Here is a 20967-nt window from a genome sequence, read left to right on the forward strand (position 1 = left end):
CCAGTTTGACTTTAGTCATTCTGGTTTCTCAGGAGCCTTGGTCTTCTGCTTTACATTCTCAATACGGGGAAGGGAGATGTCCTATTGACAGGGGCAGTGGACTGAGGGAGTGACTGGGATGTCACCATTCTGGCTAGACCATATGCCTTTTTAACATGCCAGTAACAACTTCAATCGCTTCTACTGATGGTCATATACAGGGCCAGCAAGAACTACTATGGATCATGTTTGAGTAGAGCCCGGACTTAAAAACAGTATTTACAAGGGCCTGGGGAAGGCTGATCTTTTCAGCAGCAACATGTGAGATTTCATGCAACCCATAGTAAAGACTCTAGAGCCTTTATCTTGCAAGCCACCAAGCTGTTGTTTCTTCTCCCTGTCCTCTCCCCAATAAAGAACAAACACAGAAGTTTGGTTTGCTGGCTCACATCTATAATCTGAGTATTCCAGAGGCTGAGGCAAAAGGATTGCTAAAAGTCTGAGGCTAGTCTGGTCGACACTGTCTCAAACAAATAAGTAAACACAACCACAAGCTGAGTTTACAAGTTTATTTAAAAAAGATTAAAATCTGCTTCCTACACCAGGCTCATGGACATTTAGACTACTGTTTTATATCCCACAATTCTCCTATACCCCATCCTCATTTCACAATGAACCTTGAAAGCATTTATCCACTTTACTGCTGCTTGTGTGGAGTGTAGGACTACAGAAAAGAAAACAAAAACAAAACCACAAGAAAACAGAACAAATGAGAAGTAGCATTGGCCCTGTGATGACTTTCACACATCTGTCCTGGGAGATACTAAGAAGATTCATCTCCCTGGGGAGTCATCAGAATTTGAAGATCTGGTCCAGCCACCTGTGTATATTTGTCCATAGCAGTTGACTTTGCTCGAGATCCTATGATGAGCTTTTGGAGGAGTTGGTGCTGGTGTCAAACATGGGTATCCAGAAGTATACCAGGTGTCTTTTACTGTGCTATAGTGTACCTTGTTAAACCTTAAAATCCCCATGCAACTGTTGTGTTCTGAAGGGTAAGCAGGAGAGGCAGGCAAGCAGATAAAAGCCTTGAGGAAGTTCTCTGATGAGCATGGGCAGTTAGTGACATAGCAGTGGTGAAGTTCCCTACTCTAATGCTCTGAGATGCTTCTCTGGAAGCATTGTCATAATTCTCAGTTCACAGCAAAGCTCTGGGTCTTCTCACTGAGAATATCAGCATCTTGACATTGAGGGTCAGCTCTTGTTACACGTGTATGTGACGTGCCATGCCCTAATCCAAGACGCATGGAAGAGCCTCACAGAGAACCAACTGGAGAGGTTAGTTCCAGAGGGAAGGGAAGCCGTCATATCCCATGGACAGTCAGAATTGCCACAGTGCTGGCTTGACACATTGACATCTTAGCATGGAGGGCAGTCAGAGGGCTGTGGTGGTGGAAGGCATGCATGCCTGCTTCGTTGGATTGAGTTTGTTGGTTCTCAAGACAAGGTCCGGCTTCCATCTGCCTGGCATTGAATCCTGGGTTGCAATGTAGAGCCATTGATATTCCACCTGAGAAGTTGAACTTCAGAAGACATGTTTCATTCTATGCTTAGGAATGGGTCCCCTTACAGAGGTCAACAGTAGAGGACCCTGAGCATAACTCAACTCTGGAAGTACAACCCTGTTTCTTCATAGACTGTGCTTGGAGACTCTGCTTGTGTTGATGCCGTGGTGCCTGATGGATCCAGGCCCTGCTGTGCCCAGGGACCCGTCTAAGCACTTCCTAGTCACTGATACACATATAACTGTACGTTCCATAACCTGTTTTCCTCCATGAAAGGGCTGTCTCCTTGAGACAGAATCCTGTCCTCTCAAGGGACACAGAGCTAGGACTGATAAACACATCTTTCTTCTTGTACTTTGTTTGAAGTCTCCAGGACACAAAGGCTCACAGGCTTTGTTTGGGGAGATGAAGCAAGCACCCTGCCGGGTGCTCAAAGTCACTTTCCCCAAGTTTTAGATTTTGCTTTGACTGGAAGTTAGAGTTTGAGAAGATAGGGAACAACAAGAGCAACAATAAAAAAAAAACCCTGACTGACATTTTCCCCAAAGTCAAAACACTTATGGGTGGATCCCTTGCAGGTGTGAGCTGCATCTTGTCTCTACAGAGTGCAGGAAGGGAGCTGGGGCTCCCAGTTTGCCAAGCAGACTCTGTGATGCTTTGTGGCCATGTCATAGCTGAGACTCTCTGAACTTAGGGTGCTCACTCTGCTCCCTTCTGGAAACTGAGGACATGCACAACTAAGACAAATTTCTTTCCTGATGGAGTGGGCATGCTTAGGTAGGAGAACTGATAACAACATTATAGGTAATAGGTTGCACATTAAGTCAGAAGACAATGATAAACATGTGTAAAGATCTGGTATAGATGGGGATACTGGGTCAATGTGGTATGATACGCAAGCCACCAGGGGTTCGATGGAGAAGATAAGACGGGACTGAATTTGGAAGTGGGAGGGGGATGCTCCCTGACCTCCTAGATCTCAGGGACCAGTGAAGGTGTGAACTCAGACTTTCTCTGTCTACTGTCTGGGCAGTTCCAAGTCTGAACGGGTCATCTGGCTACCCTACCAGGGATTTGTCTCAGAGGGAGAAGTTGTTTTCATTATTTACAAGAAAACCCACCTTCACTAATCAAGGACACACTGTCTTTCATGGTCACTTTCTATGCAAACTTTGTTGAACAAGTTTTACCCAAAGCCCCTACTGGGAAGATATTCCTAATTGTTGGGTGCCTGTTGGACAAGGTACTGAGGATTAGCACATACTTCCCAGATCCTGCTTGATAACCCTGGGATGATCCTATTAGCTGAGATCCACCTTGTTTGCAGTCAGTAGGGTCCTATAGCTACCATCTGACCCTAAAGTGGTCCTGTCTTACAAGGGCTTGGTCATCTCATGGCTTCTCCTTCAGCATTTTGACAAAAGTAGTCTTTTGTACTCCTTTTTGGTTTAAGCCCATGTTAAATGTTGCAGCTACTTGATTTATGAGAAAAATAGGGAAAACCTTTCCACTTCATCTCACCTGTGCTTTAATGGTCATTTTGGACCCATAATCAAGAAGAGGAGCTATGTGGTGTCCGGAACCCTGAGCATTAGTGTGTTTATCTAAGAGCCAAGATCAACTCTGGGTTATATATTCTTTAGAAAGTTAAACTAAGATTTTTCTCACGTTGACCCACTGTTAAATTCTTTTAACGGTCCTTTCTAAAGCTGGACTGTGACAAACTAGTGCTTGGCCTCTCAATTCAAGGATGCTGTCCTGGTTGTTTTAAAATGGAATCCAGTTGTTCCTATATCATAGCACCAGGTCAGAAAGACCTTAACTGAGAAATTATTTGCTGGTTTTAAGAGCCATCTAAGCAATGGTGTTCTCCTGTGTCTTAATGATAGTACAGGAGTCCCTGTCACAGGGGTGCTAAGAGGATGGCCTCAGAACTTGGCTGCCTAGCTTGTGACCAGTATCACACTATTTCATTGTTCAAATTTTCCATCCTCTTTTCTTAGCCTTGTGGACATGAATGTAAGAACAGCATCAGGTAGACATGTGTACTAAACAGAAGCCCCAGGATCTGGAGATTGCAGGAGTGGAGATCTCCATGTGGTTCACACGTACCTCCTACCTGCTTACCTTATAGAGGGGCTATTTGGACAGATTGAGGAAAACCCAGTCCACTAACTTTTCCCCACTTACCCCAAAACTGTTAGGCAGCAGCTAAAGAACTGATCCGAGATGATCATTCTAAGAGAAGATTATGTTGGTCTGAGAGCTGGAGAAATCCCTGGGACAAACTCTTTAGACAATGAAAATAAAACTTTCCTGTATGAAACTACAATGAAGTTCCCACAGTCCTGTGTGAGGACATAGATAGTCCATTGACTTCCCCCAAACAAATCAGAATAGAGACAGGAGGGTACAGAGGAAAACTCACTGTTATTGCTGTAATAATGGTCTTTTAATTCACAGCTCTACACCCCTTTGTAGACAGTAGTGTCAGACCCTACTTGAGACGCGGGGGTTGGGGGTGGGTTGATACAGTGCTTGCATGTGGAATTTACTTAATGAGCATTTTTTTTTTTTAAGGCAGGAACCTTGCAAGCAATCCATTGCAGAGGCAAACACATCAAATCTTTTATTTTTATTTTTATTTTTTTACATCTCGGGAGAAAAAAAAAGACTTAAAAAGAATAAACTTCCAAGTATGGGAACTCTACAACTTTCAGACCTATGAATGCTATGGTCTTTCTTTCTCTAGAAAGCCACATCTTGATTCTTCTGCCTCCACGAGGATGCTGAGAATAAATTGTGCTCTGAAACCATGGCAAGCAGCACACACCGCACTGTCACAGAACCCTAAAGTCAGAGCTGTTGCATGGCTATGACAGAGTCTTGTACCTGCTCTGCCTGTGCTCTGTGTGCTTGAAGCTCAGGAGGCACAGAGTCTGTCTGGAAGATAGATGGAAGGGAGGAGGGATGAAGAAGAGAGGCAGGAGTGGGGGAATGGAGTGTTGTAATTGAGTTCTCGATAGTAATGACTGCACCAGGGTTTTTGGTCATGGGGACACATAGGAAAGGTCTGAAGAAGCACTTGTGTGTGCTGTTACTCAGACATGGAGAGCTATGGATGTGGGCTCAGGTTTTTTTTCCAGTCAGTGCCAAAATTAAAGTAACAGGCCGTATTCTCCTTCCCTCTTAGAGAATGGGGTTTTGCTGCCTTAGAGGATGGCAGGTTATTTCTAAGGCACGCTGTGGAAGAGCCAAGGGATGTAGGATATGGTGCCTCCTGTTTGTGAGTAGGTCCTATGTTTGAGTGAGCCCCGTAACAACGCATTTAGACACAGAGAAAGGAAAACAAATACTTGGAATTTGGGCAAACACCCTTGTCTATGAACTGATTTTTCTCTGGGTGCCAAGGAGAACATGAGGAGGTAACACATTTGAAGATGGTCTGCTGTGAATCTGTTAGTCACAATGGAGGCAGGGCAGGGCAGGGAAGGTGGGACACAGCATCTGTTCCTTTCTCATACAAGTCAGGACTAAAGCAACTTCAGGGCTGAGCAAGCATCTCCTGTGAAGAGACAGAATACTGGCTTTGTGTGACACACTGTCACTCAACTTGACATCACAGCATGAAAGCAACCAAAGATAATGCAAATGGAGCGTAGGGTCTTTGGACTTCTTCCAATAAAACTTTATTGACAAAGAGCAGTGCGCTGGATTTGGAAATGGTCTGCTGACCCCTACTGAGTTAGAGAGCAGGTCCTGCGACTGACAAGGACCTGAGTCCTGTGAAGGGCTTAGAATACTGGACGGAGACCAGGCTGCCTTTGGTGTGGTTTCCATCCATGGATTTAATGTTGTATCTTCTTGTCTCTTCCCAGCAACACCTGAGCTGTTCAGAACTTAGCATCTTTTTCCTAGTTGGGCACTGGGTGCAGCCATTTTATTCACAAACACCAGTATGAGCAGGAAGGAGGCCCGAACAATGGATAGGAGGTATCAGTAGACATGCAAATAAAGGCAGACCACCTTTTCTCTTTTATTTCGCTTAGACAAAATGCAAAGAGTGTCTCATCAAATTAAAAAATAAACAAAAAAAGAAAACCAAATGGGTTTCCCATCCCACCCCCTCACTGACAGCACTCATCCTAATTAACAACAGAAAAATCAAACCGAGGGCCTGGTTCCTAGTGGGAAGGAAAGGTGTGCGAGGTGATGGAAGCTGTCCCCTGCCCCCATGTCAACGTCCCTCTTCGATTCACAAATAGGCTAGTTCCCCCCATTTCCTTTTTTGACTCTTGTGTGCTAGAACTTCTTCTGTTCAGAAGGTTTAATGAGTCCCCATGCACTTTTGTAGAAAATCAGTAAAAATGCTATAGCCTGTGAAAATCATAAAAGTGGACTTCTTCCCCCCAAACTCAGATGCCCAGGCAGACGGAGCCACACGCAGACGGAAAAAAGCAGAGTAGTCTTTGCGCTGTCTGTGGTTTCAGTATTCCCTTCTTTCTTTCTTTCTTTTTCTTTCTTTCTTTCTTTCTTTTTTTTAATATATTTTGGCAATTTTCTTTAATTATAAATATTGGAATTCCGTAAAAAAAAGGTAGCTTTGATTGGCTCGTTTAAATTGTATTTACAACCACTGTCCATCCGGCGCCATGTGTTATACCAAGGTGTAAGATTTTGCGTAGGGATTGTTTCCTTTCAAATGGCCCCGGGAGTCCAGCAGTGACTCTTGGGAGCTGCTCATTTTAGCTGCCTGTCCCAGTTCTGCACCCTCTCGCTGAGGTAAGGTGGCCACGGCCCCTTGTTGCCACGACTGCTGTCCTTCTCGTGTGGAAGAGGTGGAGGAGGAGGCCTCCATAGGGGTGGGCTCAAGGACCGTGGGGCGCTTCAGGGTCCGACTTTTCTGGGGTTCCAAGCACGCTTGTCCTAAACTCAGGTCCCTGCTGGTGCCTGGTGCGCCCCGGTTTAACAAGAAGTCCATTCGTAGGTATGGAGGCAGGTGTATGAGGTCGCCTGGAGACAAACACAGAGAGTTAGATGGTTTCTTCATTTGCTTACCTGGGCAGAACACCTTGGAAACCCACAGTGGGAACTTTAGAGAAAGAGTTCCCACTGCACTGGGGACACTTCTTAAGACACCTCATTAGAGTACACTTCAGAGAGGCACCCACAGCCGTCTTCAGACTTCTTTCCCATAGGTCACAGGATACTAGTTCTGCAATAGGAGAGCCCAAGACATGAAGCTAACAAGGTCTGGACATGCTTACCAGAAAATCAATGTACACCAGAGGCAAAATGTCTGCTGGATATGAACTGTGAGACCAAATTCCCCATGTGGTTGAAAGTATGGGTTACCAGGGGTTGGAGGGCAGAGCCAAAGATGCTAAAGAAAGGAACTACTGGCTCTACTCTTGACCATCTATGAAGCTGTGTGACTTTAGGCAGCTGTGGATGATGGATGGAGGTGCAAACGGCCCAGCCCCCAGCCTTCTCACCAAGGCTTTTCTTGACCATGTCCTTCATCGCCTCTGTCTTGGCCATGCTGTGGTGGAGATAAGAACGGCTTAGACCACACATTCTTTTCTCCTTCAAGAGAACTGGCTTTAGGGAAAGGGGGTACCTGATGCTAGCCTCCACCAATACCCCCCACTTGTGGAGGCTTCCTCCCCTCTGGGATCCTCCTATTGTACCCTGGTGGCTTTCTCCTCACAGTCCCCTCCTTTTCCATGATGTCTTGTTACCAGGCTATATTCTTCTAAGGTAAACACTGAGGCCTATGTTTTTCTCTGCCTCCTTCTGCTCTTCTAGGTCTGTATCGTGGTGCCTGCACCCTCCCTTCCTTCCCCTAGTCTTCTCTCTTAATCCCCTGGAGAATTTCCCAGGAAACTCCTTGTGTTTCATCTAAATGCCGTCCATTTCCTTTTAACTCTGAACTATCCAACACGACATCTGCAGCTTTCAAGAACAGAAGCCATTATCCTGGAGGTCACTCCTGTCTCCAGTTGTCATGGCTTCAACTCTGGCAATGTTTGATGCCATTAGCACTTGTCTGCATCAGCTCTGTGGTCTCTCTCCCAGCTGCCTCTGTGCCTCTGGCCACCATTCTTCACTCTCCTCTACTGCATCCCATGCGCTTCACAACACAGAACTCTCCTCGGCCTCCTTTAGGAGGTCCGGGTGATTGTGTCGTCTGTTATCAATATTTCTCCTTTCTGTAATCTCCTGCGTTCCAGGCATGGGCTTCAGAAGCTTTGTGCACATAGACATCTACCTTGAATGTAAGCTGCTGCAGTCTGCAAATCTAGGTCAGAAAGACCAGTCCTCATGGCCTCTCAGACCCTAAATACCCCATTCTCCTGTGTGGACAACACTACTTAACATCATCAGCATTTTTTTTCAGACATTAAAACCTATTTTTTTCCTCTCCTGGTTACTCTAATTTAATATTATCTTTTGAATTGGTTTTGTCCCCGTCTGTCTCCCTGACCTTGGGTAGAATCATTAGTCCATTCCACCAACCACTGCAAACAGTTAGCATGCTGGGGTGAGCTCTGGAGGCAGCCACGTGCTGTAGCTTGAGCTGGACTCAGCCTGGCATTTAGTCTCTGCTGTCCTGGAAGATACACTGATCACTCTCTAGCCTATCTTACACATCTTACATTTCTTGACTTATGACCCACATAGGCAAGGGCCATGTGCAGCTGGTTGACATGACCCCATGGTGATCACCTGCCTATCTTGAGGCCTCAGGAACTCAGTGTCTTGGCTCACATACCAGGTGAGCAGCTCAGGCCTCAGCTGGAGGAGAATGTGCAGATGAGAGAGGCAGATGGCCTGCTCTTGGAGTGGGAGTAGCTATGGGATGTAAGAGAAGAATAAAATTGAGATATGAAGGCTGTCTGTGTGAAACGTCTTCAGGTGTGAAGCCACAGTGGTGAAGGGAAAGGGTGAGTCCAGTGTGAGCATAGAACCTGGAGGCAGAAGAGAGGGCAGATGGTAGACTGCACTGTGATGTGTATGTGTTCATACATTGGAGGCTCGGGCCTCAGACCTGGTGGAGGGCCTTAGGATAATAGGGGCAAGATCTTGGAAGAGATACAGGGGTCTCAGCCTCTAATTGGCTTCCTGTGGTAAGAGGGTGACCTTCTTGTCACATTTCCACCATTTGCCATGGGCCAGCATTATGGTTTTTGTAGGTTAGGCCTTTAACACTGAGTTAAAGCAGCTCATTTTCTTCATAAATTTAACCCACCTTTGGTATTTTATTTTATAAACAGAATCAAACACAAACCACTGATCATGAAATGTTGTGTTGGGGAAAGATGGCTGGCTAGAGGATGGGCAGCCATGTGGAATCCGGAGGGATTGGACTTCTCCCATGACACTCCTTGCACAGCTCAGCTTCTCCACCTTTCTGACTAAAATGGCTGAAAGTTCCTGCTCATTTTGCTTCATAATATTCCTGGGGCTCCTCAACTTCCTGTAAGTTCAAGGTCCCCAACCAGGTGGTCTAGAGCAGGAGTAAACTTGGCACCCCAGAAAGTTCTCTGCCTTCCCCTCTGAACAGTCAGCAGGATGTCAGGGACTGCAGTTTATGGCATAAGGCTTCTAGGGAGAAGTAAACCCAAGGCAAGCACTGACAAGCATCTGAAAGGACCATTTCCTTTCCTCAAAATGAAACCAGTCTCTCTAAGATCTCCCTAGAACATGAGGAAGAGTGACCCCGTTCTTTGGAAATTTGCCAGATGATTCCCTTGTGTGTCACACTGGCACGGTGTTGCTGGTGTGGTTACATCCCCTCATTGGCTTCCTCAGGCTGTCTTGCCCTCCCTGTTAAGGACTGAAGAGAGTGATGTGGAAATTACATGGATACATAGAGAGCCACCATGTGTCAGTCACCCAAATGTCCTGGCCACGCTCTCTGAGTTTGGTTCCTGAAATTCAACACACTCCAGTTCACTGCCAACTTCACACATAAGACTGAGCCCTGTGGGAGTCAAGTCACAAACATTCAGTAAACTGACCATGACCCTCTGGTGGAGTGAAGTGACATAGTTTACTACCCTTCTGAACAGGGTTTTGGGTCCTTGCTTCAGACAGAGGCAACCTGTGCAGAGACTAATGTGAAAGGAAGGATTTGCTCCTGAAAAAGAAAATTACAAGAATTTAACTTTAAAAAATGAAACCTTATAGTCTTAAATTCTTTTCCTTCCTTGTAGTAATGGATCTATTCTTCAGCTTTCTCTATCAAAGAACTAATTATGTAGAAATGAATACAAAACCATTAACAGATAGGCAATTTAGAAATGAGACAGAGAATTGTCCAGGAAAATGGTCCAGTAGAAAAAGTGTTTGTTACCCTGTAACCATGAAGAATTGGGTTTTGATACCTAGAATCCAGATCAGTGCTGGGAGGGTGTAACTGTTTGCCTGTAATTCCAGAGTTCTTATGATGGAGACAGGTACTCTAGAGCAAGCAGGTTGGCAGGACTAAGCCATACTGGCAAGCCCTGGGGCCAAGTGAGCAGTCCTGCATTAAGGAATAGGGAGGAGAGAGAAGCACTCCATGCATACATGCACAAACCACACATACCTATGCATGCATATAAGTAGGATGGAAAATCATTTTTCAATGTGAAGGATGCTTGCTCTGTGAATCAATACATGCCACTAAACCAATTTTGACATGTGTGAAATCTTATATATCTAGTTCCCTAAAAGTGAGTGTTTATTACAAGAGTCCAATGAGCAAATTATACTGATTTACTCTTTTATTCAATTGTATGATTATTTTCACCCTGGTGTCCCGGTGTTTATTCATGGTTGTTTAAAGGGCCACGTTAAGATGATCTGTGACTGCTTCTGAGATCTGACTCTATCTTGCATGCTTGGGATATTTCTGATGTGCTATGACATACTTGGGCCTCGGTCTTCACTTATTCACTCTGCACCCTGGACAGTTATGAACCCTAAAAAGCTTGTAGCATCTCAGTCTCAAGCAGATTACAAACTGCTCTAATTTGGGGATTGGACAGATCAAGACAAACATATTCAAAATGAGAACACAATGCCCTGTGCTGGCTCAGCAGGTAAAAGCACTTGCCACCTTGCCTGGAGGCCTGAGTATGATTCCCAGGATCTATATGGTAGGAGAGAAAGGATTTCCACAAGTTGTTGTCTGACTTTCACACATGCACATTTATGCACATACAATGATTATATAATTAAATATTTTAAAAACATGGTGCCTAAAATTTCTGCCTGTGGCATCAGAGTTCTCTCTTTTGGTGCAGTGACCAAAAAGGTTTTTTTGATAAGTTTTTTAACAAAAACAAAAAACAAACAAACAAACAAACAAACAAACAAAAACCCTTAGAAGTGCAGATCTTTCATGATGAAACTGGAAAGATCTTCACAGCTGGGTCTCCTTGTAGGTTCTGCAAAGCAGCTCTGAACATCTAATATCTCTTAAGGAACAGGAGTTAACAGGCAAAGCTACATGGAGTTAGGTAGTTGCTCTCATTGGCTCTTTTTCAAATGTAGAGTGTGTTTCTAATGAGTGGTCAGAGCAGCTCTTTCAGCTGTGTGAGTGCATCAAACGGACATGCTGAATAATGCATGTGCTTATGGGGAAGGAAGCACCAGGGGAAGGAAACACTGAGCTGTGTTTATGGTCAGCATTTTATGTCCACTGGAATAGAAGCCCACACACTAGTTAAATACCGATGGGGAGATGGGACTCACAGATCCTATATGCCTATACACATCAAGGTCACCACTGAGATGTTTGCTCCTGGAAGAGAAGAACTCAGGGTAGAAGGTGACTACTGGACACTGACATACTTGCCTGTCCTGCCTCCCTACCTGTCTGTGTCATACGGGAGACATTCATTCTTGACTCCAGTGGACTGTTAAGTGCATCCTGGAGGTTGGAAGGACATTCCAAGCATGATAAATAGATCTGGGCTAGGGTGTCTAGTCCCAAAAGTGGAAATACATGTATCCACTATGGGGGCTATGGTAAGGCTTTCATTAAGTAGTTCACATGCGAGTTTCATCACAGAACAGGAGTTTAGAGGTGGCCTATCAGAAGAACGAGAAAGTCAATTCATGGTCCCTGTGGACACAAGTCCAGGACTCTGAGTTTGGCTTCACTCAGAGAAGTGGCCTTTGTAGATGGGATGAAAATTAAGTGACCCGAGAAATGATCATTTGGATTTAATATAGACTTTAAATCCGGTGACATGTGTCTCTAGAAGAGCCAGGCAGAGGAACGTGGGTGGTGCAGAGACACAGCGGGGAGAGCCATGACGGGGTGGAAGCCGAGCCAGAGTGGTGCGGCCAAAAGCCCAGGGCTAACCTGGAGTCAGCAGAGCTGGGATTGGCCATGAATGTGCTCTTACCTAGAGCCCTCAGAGGAACATGTGTCAGCTGGTGTCTTGACTTTGAACTTCTGGTCTCTAGAACTGCGAGAGAATAAATCTGTTTTAAGCTCCCAAGTTTGTGGTGACTGGTCACAGCAAGCCCGGGAAACTGACACCGTTTCTTACTGTCTGTGATGGGCTTAGGGTCTCCCCATTAGCAGACACATCCCCTCCTTTCCCATTGGTCATATCTGCCTCCACCAGCCTAGGGAAGAGAAAAGGTTGAAGAAGCTCCAGAAAGTCCTTGATAATGCTGGGAACCCAGAGAAGCTCAGCTGAGGCTGATGCTGGTGCCTCCATTTGCTCTCCCTCCTTCCTCCTCTGCCAAACCCGAGCTATGGCTCCTTGCTTGCTCTCCTATCCTGCAGAAGCAGACCCTGTTTGTTCTGGCCCCAAAGTCAACCAGAGCTTGGCAGGGAGGGCTCACTGGATCTGACTTCCCGTAGCTCCTCTAACTCCACGGAGGAAACAGACCCCCATGTTGGTTAGCCAGGATCCTCTGAGTTGCTGCTACCCAAAAGTATCAGCAGTCAGCGACGCAAGGGCCCTTTTGCTCTGAATTCCATATACATACCATGGATTATATACCAGGGTGCCACCTTTGGCAGGTACATACACACCCTTGGGCATCCGGTGTGTGGGATCTGGTGCTGCACAAACCTTAGAGTCAAAGCACAGTACTCACACTGTGTGCGGAGAGCCAGGCTGCAGTCTGCAGCTTTGGGGCAGACTAATGGCTTTGGGGTGAGTGGTGTTTGTCATTTAGAGAGAGATCAGGAAAGCAGAATAACACCCATCCTAGGTGAAGAGGAACATCTGACCTGCATTCCATTCCTTACTCTCCATCTCCTTTGTCTCTGCTCACCCCACTGCCTGCATGTCTAGCTTCCCCCCAAGTTTCTTCAACCCAGTGGATGCCTCCTTCTCAAGCCAAGCAGGAACCCAGGCTTGATGGTAGATGCTTACTGGAGTCCCAGCTGGGCCTTCGAAACACAATCCACTACCAACTCCGGCAACTTTGACGCACACACCGCATACCCATCAAGACCCCCTGCCCTCTGCTCTTGGAGTCCACACCTCTGTTTCAGCAAAGCAAAAGAACAGTAGGGAGCTGTGGCAGAGGTAAAGATGCTGAGCACATGGTGGTTTGTGAGGTTGGGTTGGGAGGGAGGGGTAGGCTGTGGTGAGAGCAGGGACTGGATGAGAGGCAGTCAAAGGAGAGAAGGGACAGTAGAAGACAGAGATCAAAGAGATGGATGCATGCAGGAAGACGGAAGCAGAAGGTAAGAAGAGGAAACACAGCCATGGAGAATTAAAGGTGGGGTAGAGAGAAGCCATGGAGAAGACAAGCCTCTTATGGCTCACCGGACGTCAGAGAGGTGAGTGTGACAGACCTGTGCGCTACACTCGCAGAATACCCTCTTCTCAGCTTCAAAGATATTGCTATATCCACCAGAATGATACACACCTGTTCTAGGCATTCTTTCTTACGTTTTTTCCCCCTGGGTCTTGCTACAGATGACAAATGGCACCCACCATTGCCCTTCTAGGAGGAGTCCAGGCCTTGGATTCGACTCATGTCTCAAGGGAAGAGTGCAATTTAGCTATTAGCTCAGTGCTGTGTTTTTTTGTTTTGTTTTGTTTTGTTTTTTTCTGATACAATGTCTCATTTCTCATCCCCTGCCCCAGCCCTCTGGGAACCTTCAGTGACAGTAATGTTTCTGAAAGTCCAGATTAAGTAAGCTGGCATCGATTTCTTCCCTTCTCCTAACCAGTCAGCATAGAGATGTAATTACTGCCTCCCTGACCCCTCCTAGACAAGATTCCTGTTGCTGCAGCCTCTCATCCATCAGCACCTAAGGCTCAGAGCCTGTCATCCTCCACCCAGGAAGGGGGCAGTCAGGCCCTGTCTGTCCTGATGGTGTGTAAGCCGCTCTATGCTAATGTTGTCTCTTTTTAGCTAAAACCTTCTTGAGCTTTCTCAATGTATTCAGACTCATGCACAAAGCCTGGTAGGTCATTTCTGGAAAGAGGAGGGCAAAACCCATTAGAATGCTAACAGAAGTCCTGGAGTGGGAGTCAGTCTACCCACCTTGTCCCTGTCCCTTGACCCCATGACAAATTGTCATACACCACACAATCAGAAGTATCTGGTCTTGGCCAGTCATTGAGGTTGACCTCACCCCTGGGGATATGTGACATTATTATTATGGTGAAGGGGGCAGAGAGGTATGCTACTTAGCATCTATGGGTCAAATGGTAGGAGGTTATCAAGACCCTCAGCACCACAGATAACCACCCTGCCTCAAGTGTTGATGTCACCCCTGTTAGGAGCGCTCAGTGTAAATGGTGAAAGTTCACAAAACTGAAAGCAGGCCCTTCTTACCTTCTGGTTCTACATGGGACATACTAAACTCAACCTGTATAGGGTTCTATCTTTTACAATGTACCAGCCCATGGGAGCTTGACCTTCCTGGAAGACCATGGGAAGATGGGTCAGTCATACAGTAGTCAGAACCAAAAACCAGGTGTTTCTTTCTCCAGTGACTCTGGTAAGGTGGTTGCTGAGTGAACCGGAAGGGTCAGGCTTTGCAAGTTCACACTCATCTCTCCTCTGCTTCCAAACAGCTCTGGGAACGCCCCCCCCAACTCTGCCTGAAGGACCCCAGTCAAGTGCAGGGGCATCGACCCCCCTGGAACACCACAGTCAGGGGCAGGGACAATGAAATAAATGTCTTGAGGTTTTCAGCCTGACAGAGTCTTATGCACTAAGCTGCCTCACCTATAAAATGGGTAAAGTATATCTGCTCTGGAAATTGTAGGGCTAGTAAGGGCTGGACATCATGGACATATTGTGCTCTGAAGCAGCTTTTCCCTTTCCCTCCACAATACCTTGTTATCCAGGAACTGGGAAGCTACATGAACGCTGTCCTAAATTCATGGAAAGGCTAAGTGTACCACAGTTCTCAGGGGTATAAATTGCCTCCTGGGAGACATAAAAAGACACCTTTCATCAATTTCTAACAAGGCTTTGATGACTGTGCTTGGATGCGGTTGGATATTGATGCAGAACTAAGAAGCGCAGGGCACTTAGCCCTAGAGTTCTAACAATTTCAGTGACGACCATGGAGATGAGTCTTGCCGCAGTACAGTTAAGGACCTTGTGAGGTAAGGTCACTGTGGACTCGGCCCTCAGCTCAGGCAGATGGGATCTAACACGTTCTTAGTTTAATATTAATGTCACACCATGGTAATAAAAAACCTTGTAAACCAATCTCTCTGTAAACGAGTCTTCACTCCCAAACAGCAACGAGGAAAAACTCTAAATAAATAATGTGACATTAATATCGGAGGGCCCAGCATTTGGGCTCAGTTACTGTTCTTGGCTTGCGGTTTGGAGTCTTCATGCATTTTTAAGAGTACATTGGTATTACAATCTTCCTAGTTGCCGATGGATTTAAAAAACTACACTGAGGTATCGGGTAAGACTTTGAGTTGGTCCCAGGTCCACAGTCTTCAATAGTAAAGTAGTTTATATCATATTGGGATCAGAAACTCTTCTTTGGACTTGAGGCAGCTGAAAGCTCATGAACATGAACGAGGGTTTATTACCTACTGGGAACACTGGGAAGGGACATGAGGTTCTAAGACAGACCTACCTCTCCTAAGAGGCCTTCTCAGGAAGCACACCCTGGCAGCTGACCTAAGTAGAAGCCTGGGCTAGGGGCTTCTACTTTGTCAGTGTTATAAAGCAGGTTAACACTAACAGGCTCAGCTTTCAACCACAGCAAACAAGATGGCGGACCTAGGTCCACCCCACAGCAGGAGATGAGTTAAAGTGGAACTAACTCAGGGTTTCAGGGGGCTTAAAGTTGGAGAGTGGAGAGCAGGGGGAAGCTGGTGGGGAGGATGGTGGGGAGGGGCAGTGTTGACTCTTCAGTGTCTTGCCAGCTTCTATCTTAAGAGTGGTAGGGAGCCATAGAAATGATTCACAGTTACATTTCTTGAAATTATGTCCTGTTCTTTTTTTTTCCAGTTGAGGATCTGAGATGCATTAGAATATGATATTGGCAGAAGCCACACAGAACCATGTTAAAAGACAGTATTCTCCATTCTTGTCTCTACAGAATATTCTGTAGATGTTCATAATGCTGAGTGTGTGTGTGTATGCATGTGTGCATGTGGGTGTGTGCATGGGCATGCCTGCCTTCATAGTTGAGTTTTGTCTAATTTCTTAGATATTTTTAAAAGATTTATCTGTGGCATTGTCAGGACCCCTTTTTCTGCAGCCTCTATTATGACATATTATTCAGATAAACCAACGAGATCATGGGAGGTATTAGTTAAATATATTAATACTTCATGTGGGATAATACTCAATATTTTTCTATATTAAGAGTTTTAGTCAATATTAGTAGTCTACATATATGCATTCTGACAAAGTTTCCAGTGTCTTTTAAGTCACTGTATTGAGCTTTTTTGCTTGTCTTCTATGGCAAAGGACTCCGGAAGCTGCCTCTGGTTACTGACAGGGACACAGGTATCCTTTTTGTTCTTTATATCACTGGTTCATCAGGGCAAGGTTTTGAGACTTAACACCTCCAGAGAGACTGATACAGCTTTCAACTCTCCAACAACTAGAACCTAAGCCCGGCAAATTATCCAAGAAAGAAATTATCGAGCTGCTCACTGGGCCTCAGAAGCCAAAGAAAATGCAGTCATAGCCAAGACTACACATACAGAGAAAGGGAATGGCTAATAGCGCAAGCAACAAGAATGGCTACGTAAACTTTGCAGAGCATGTAGTGATGTTAGAGCCTCAGGGACAGAAGGCTCCTCTTGAAGGCAGGGACAGAGGGAGACAGTAGAGGGGGTGGCTGCTGAAAACCCAGGAATGTAGATACTTAACTTTTGTCTCAAGAAAATGGAGTGGCTGGTTAGTTTTCTATCACCTCAACACAAACTAGAGTAACCTGAGAGGAGGGACTGAAGGAAGTGCTTCCATCAGACCGGCCTGAAGGCATGCATCTGTGGTACTGTTTTATTAATAATTGGTGTGGGAGGGCCCAGCCCACTGAGGGCAGGCAGTGTCACCAATAGGCGGATGGTTCTGGGTGGTAAAAGCAGACACACAAGCTAAGCAGTGATGGAGAGTTAGGGAGTCAGCAGTGTTTCTCTGTGGTGCCTGCCTCTCTGCTCCTGATTGAGTTCCTGGCCTGATTTCCCTCACTAGATTGGGATGTGTACACCAAATAAACTGTTTCTTCCTTAAGTATCTTTTGGTCATGGGTTTTTATTATAATAGGAAGCAAACTAGGTCATATACTTGGAATTCTAAGAATAGAACCATTGAGAAATCTTTCTGTAATGAGCACACTGAGGGACTGTCTCTGAGAACAGACTAGAATCCTAGGGAAATCTATAAGAAGCCGAGCTGCAACTACCTGTCAGGGAGATCTGGTTTCTAGGAAGGAGTAGAGATGAGCACATTGCTCTACTATGAACTGCAAAGTGGACAAAAGAGCTGTGCAGAGGCTCAGTCTCCTGGCCTAGCTCCTAAACTTCCATCCCTGTGGGGCATGTGGATCTGCCTGTGTTTGATGGGTCAGATGGATCTCTTGACTCACATTATAAACACCAAGCTCCCTCCAACCTTTATTTTCTCTTCTGTCTGCTTTTGGAGCATGGCCATACAGGGTCTTCTCTATGCTCTTATAGTTTACATCTCATTGCCTCTGTGAGACTTCTCTCATATAATTTACATCTCTCATATAATTTACACCTCATTGCCTCTGGGAGACTTCTCTGACCATCTTTGCCAAGATACCCACTGCTAGATTGTACCCTACCCCTAAGCTACTTCCCTTTCACCAAGCACTTAGCATGACCTAAAGCTTTGGTGTTGGCTCATACAATTGCATCATTATAGCTTCTTATAAGGTGGGGTCTTTCTGAGTCTGTCTTGTACCATATTCTCAGCTCCCAAGCCATTCAGCAGATACCTGATAAATTTTTCATAGGAACAGAAGCAAAAGAAGCTCATTCTGGTAACTGTCTTAAGATGCACAGGCTGTAAAAATTCAAACAACACTAAAATCTAAAGGCAAGCTGTAAAGTAGGAGTCAGGGGTCTCCCAAGGAAGTGGTGCCTAGAGACACGGAGCACACACACACTATGCTTGCTCCTCACCCTCTCTCATGGCTGAAACTCATACATTTAGGAGAGGGCGACAAAATGAGATGAAGGAATCCTAAATTATAATCTAACAACTGTATCTAATATCTGGTTACTTGGTAGACACTCTAGATAGCAGCTATTGGATGAGTGAGCCATGGACCAGCCGGGACCTCAAAGCCATCTTTGGTGGAGAGCTGGAATGGATAAATTTAAAGCTAGGTTATAGAGTGCATGTACAGAGATACCTTAGGGTCCATGGTTTCCCGGAGGCTGCTAGGCCAAGTATGAAGGGAGCATGGGCTGCGAGTTGATTTGCCAAGCCCTGCTGTACCATGGCTCAGGTGTATGGGCTGAATATTACGAATAAGTGAGAAGCCTTGGCCAAATAGCAACAGAAAGTAGCTCAGGATACTCACAAAACTAAGAAGGGGCGCTATAGTCAAGGAGAAAGATCCTCGGAACATTCTAGCAATTTCTCATAGGACTATAGAGTTTGAGCTTCTTTGCCTTTTTAAAGATGTGAATAGCTAGCCCTGACTGAAGAAAGCAAGCACGTCCTAGTAATAAAATGTACGTATCTTAAAAATTCAAGGCAGACATTATTATTAAAATGTAAAGCTAGACTCTGACTCTCTGGGGATTATCCTCTCTCTGGAAGCGATTTGTCTGGATTTGTCAAGGGCAAGAGGGAAAAATATGTAATTTTTTAAAAAAGCATGTTGGCATAAACTTGACTGTCCTTTTGTATTTTAATATATCTGACTAATCACTTCTGGTAATTAAAATACTATACAACTGCTCAATCTTGTCACGAATACAACACTGAATATGAAGACATATTCAATAATGTCTATGTACAATGCACAGGCATAGCACTATGTGTCAATTTCAACACTGTTAATTTATTTAAAACTATTTTTTTGAACACTGCCTGGATGCCTATTGGATATCTATAGACCCTGGGAGAAAAAGATAAAAATATCCGAGACCTGTCTCTTCCTTTCTTGGAGCCATGACCATGTATATAACTTGATCCCCATTTGTAGGGAATTTGAAAGTTTGGAATCATAATCGTTGGTACTGAAGACAGACAAAGTAAAAAGATAAGGTGATAAAATGAAGAGCTGGTAGAGAAGAAAAAGCTATGCAGACAAAGGTAAGGCTGTGCCCAGAAGCAGAAAATAAGATTCCTCATCCAGAACTCAGAGGGGGACAGGGGAAGGGTGGGTTAGTTAAAGTACTGGTCAAAGAGCTGCTGGCTTGAAGGAGGTTAGAACAGCAGGCAGCCTTTTGCTTTGCATGTCTTTCACTTGACATGGATGCAGCCATCTTGACATATCCCATCACAACTGCTCCTCAGTGACCTGCATCATCTCCACAGCATGATATTAAGATAGAGAAGACCACGGGAGTGGGATGTGGGTTTTTATGGCCAGATTCTGGTACCAGAACTGTGACAGACTCTTGTTCACTTCCTTGGACATTATGCACGCACTTGGTGCATTTAGAGCTGATGTCACTCCTGCCTGACCTTAGAGCCCTCATGTTTCTGACCCAAATCAGAAAGGTTAATCTGGTCTAACTGTCACCCAGGACCACAATTCACTCAGGAAATCATCTATGCTGCATTTGATCTACCTGCTCTACACCTTCAGACATGCTCTCATGCTGGACCTGGGTTCCTGCAGAACAAGTTCTGTATCTCATACCAGTAATATATTAATAATAGATAATTCTTAAGATAATTAATGCAAAACTACCTGAAGGATTGAGAAGGAACAACAGAAAGGTTCCCAGAGGATGAAATCTCTATAAAACATATTAAAGATCCAATAATAATTCAGCCCTGTGGCTTAGACAAAACAAAGTTTGTGTACATCAGAACTCACATTGACTCAAGAAATTATTCATATCTAAAGTTATAAAAATCACTTTGCTTTAAATAATGCATTAAGATGATAGCCACTTTGTGGCGATGTCTAGGATGCCCTAAGGTAACAATGTCATGAACAATGTCATAAACTTTAAATAAAAGAAATTCTTAACCCAACCATTCAGACAGCACGCCATCAGAAGGGAAGGTCAGGCCTTTCATGACTTAAAGTAGTACTTGCAAAAGTAGGTCAGTCATGCTACCTGGAGGCACTTTCTATGCCCTAAATCACACCCGAAGGAGAAGTGGTGGCATGGTCTCTTATAGAGAGCAGAGCGTAGTTAAACAAGCTGTGTGGATGGAGTGGGTGCTTTCAGGACTTTACTGGCCACCAAGAAAGGAAGAAGCTCCCAGAGGCAAGTGTGGAGCCCCCTACACTCTGGGGGCTGACCCTAACAACTATCTGGAGGTCTGCTGCTACTCCAGAATAGCCTCTCTTTCCTCCCTGCTTCTCTGCATTTGACACTATGCTCACATACAAACCTAGAGCAATGGTGCAGTGTCACACTCAACTATCGTTCCCAGGAGGTGCCCAGTGGCTCATGTCTCCTCCTGCTGTTCTTGTCACCTCTAGGATGAGCAAGTTCCAAAAGCCATTATCACATCTTATCTTCATTTGCCTTTTAAATAAACACTAACAGCAACAAAACACACGAATGAAAACACGCAGGAGTACCAGCCTGCTCTCTCCCCTGCAGAGGCAGACAGAGTGAGTGAAAATGAAGTTAGGACTCTTTATTGCATCTGCCACAACTTTTGAGTCCATCTGGGAGATTGCTTGCCAGATAGTTAATTCTTATTTTGCATATTTTTATTAATTTATTAAGGCCTTGTTTCAGTTTTGCCCTATGCCATAAGACCCAACACAGTGATCATAATTTAAAGGGGT

General features: G+C 45.1%; 1 protein-coding gene across 2 annotated transcripts in view; it reads right to left on the reverse strand.

Moving 5' to 3' along the window:
* Window positions 1–536: 536 nt before the first annotated feature.
* The window catches only part of Dscam (DS cell adhesion molecule), a 579765-nt gene continuing 559334 nt past the window's right edge, over window positions 537–20967 (reverse strand). The window contains exons 33-34 of one of the 2 annotated variants that reach the window (XM_031364534.1): window positions 11948–12010; window positions 537–6557 (exon numbers count right to left, since the gene is read on the reverse strand). In XM_031364534.1, the coding sequence (XP_031220394.1) occupies window positions 6202–6557; window positions 11948–12010 (419 nt within the window). In that variant the 3' untranslated portion in view covers window positions 537–6201. The remainder of the gene's footprint in view (window positions 6558–11947; window positions 12011–20967) is intronic. The other variant, XM_031364533.1, reaches the window with a different exon arrangement.

Source organism: Mastomys coucha, unplaced genomic scaffold, assembly GCF_008632895.1.
Source record: "Mastomys coucha isolate ucsf_1 unplaced genomic scaffold, UCSF_Mcou_1 pScaffold12, whole genome shotgun sequence".
NCBI lineage: Eukaryota > Metazoa > Chordata > Mammalia > Rodentia > Muridae > Mastomys > Mastomys coucha.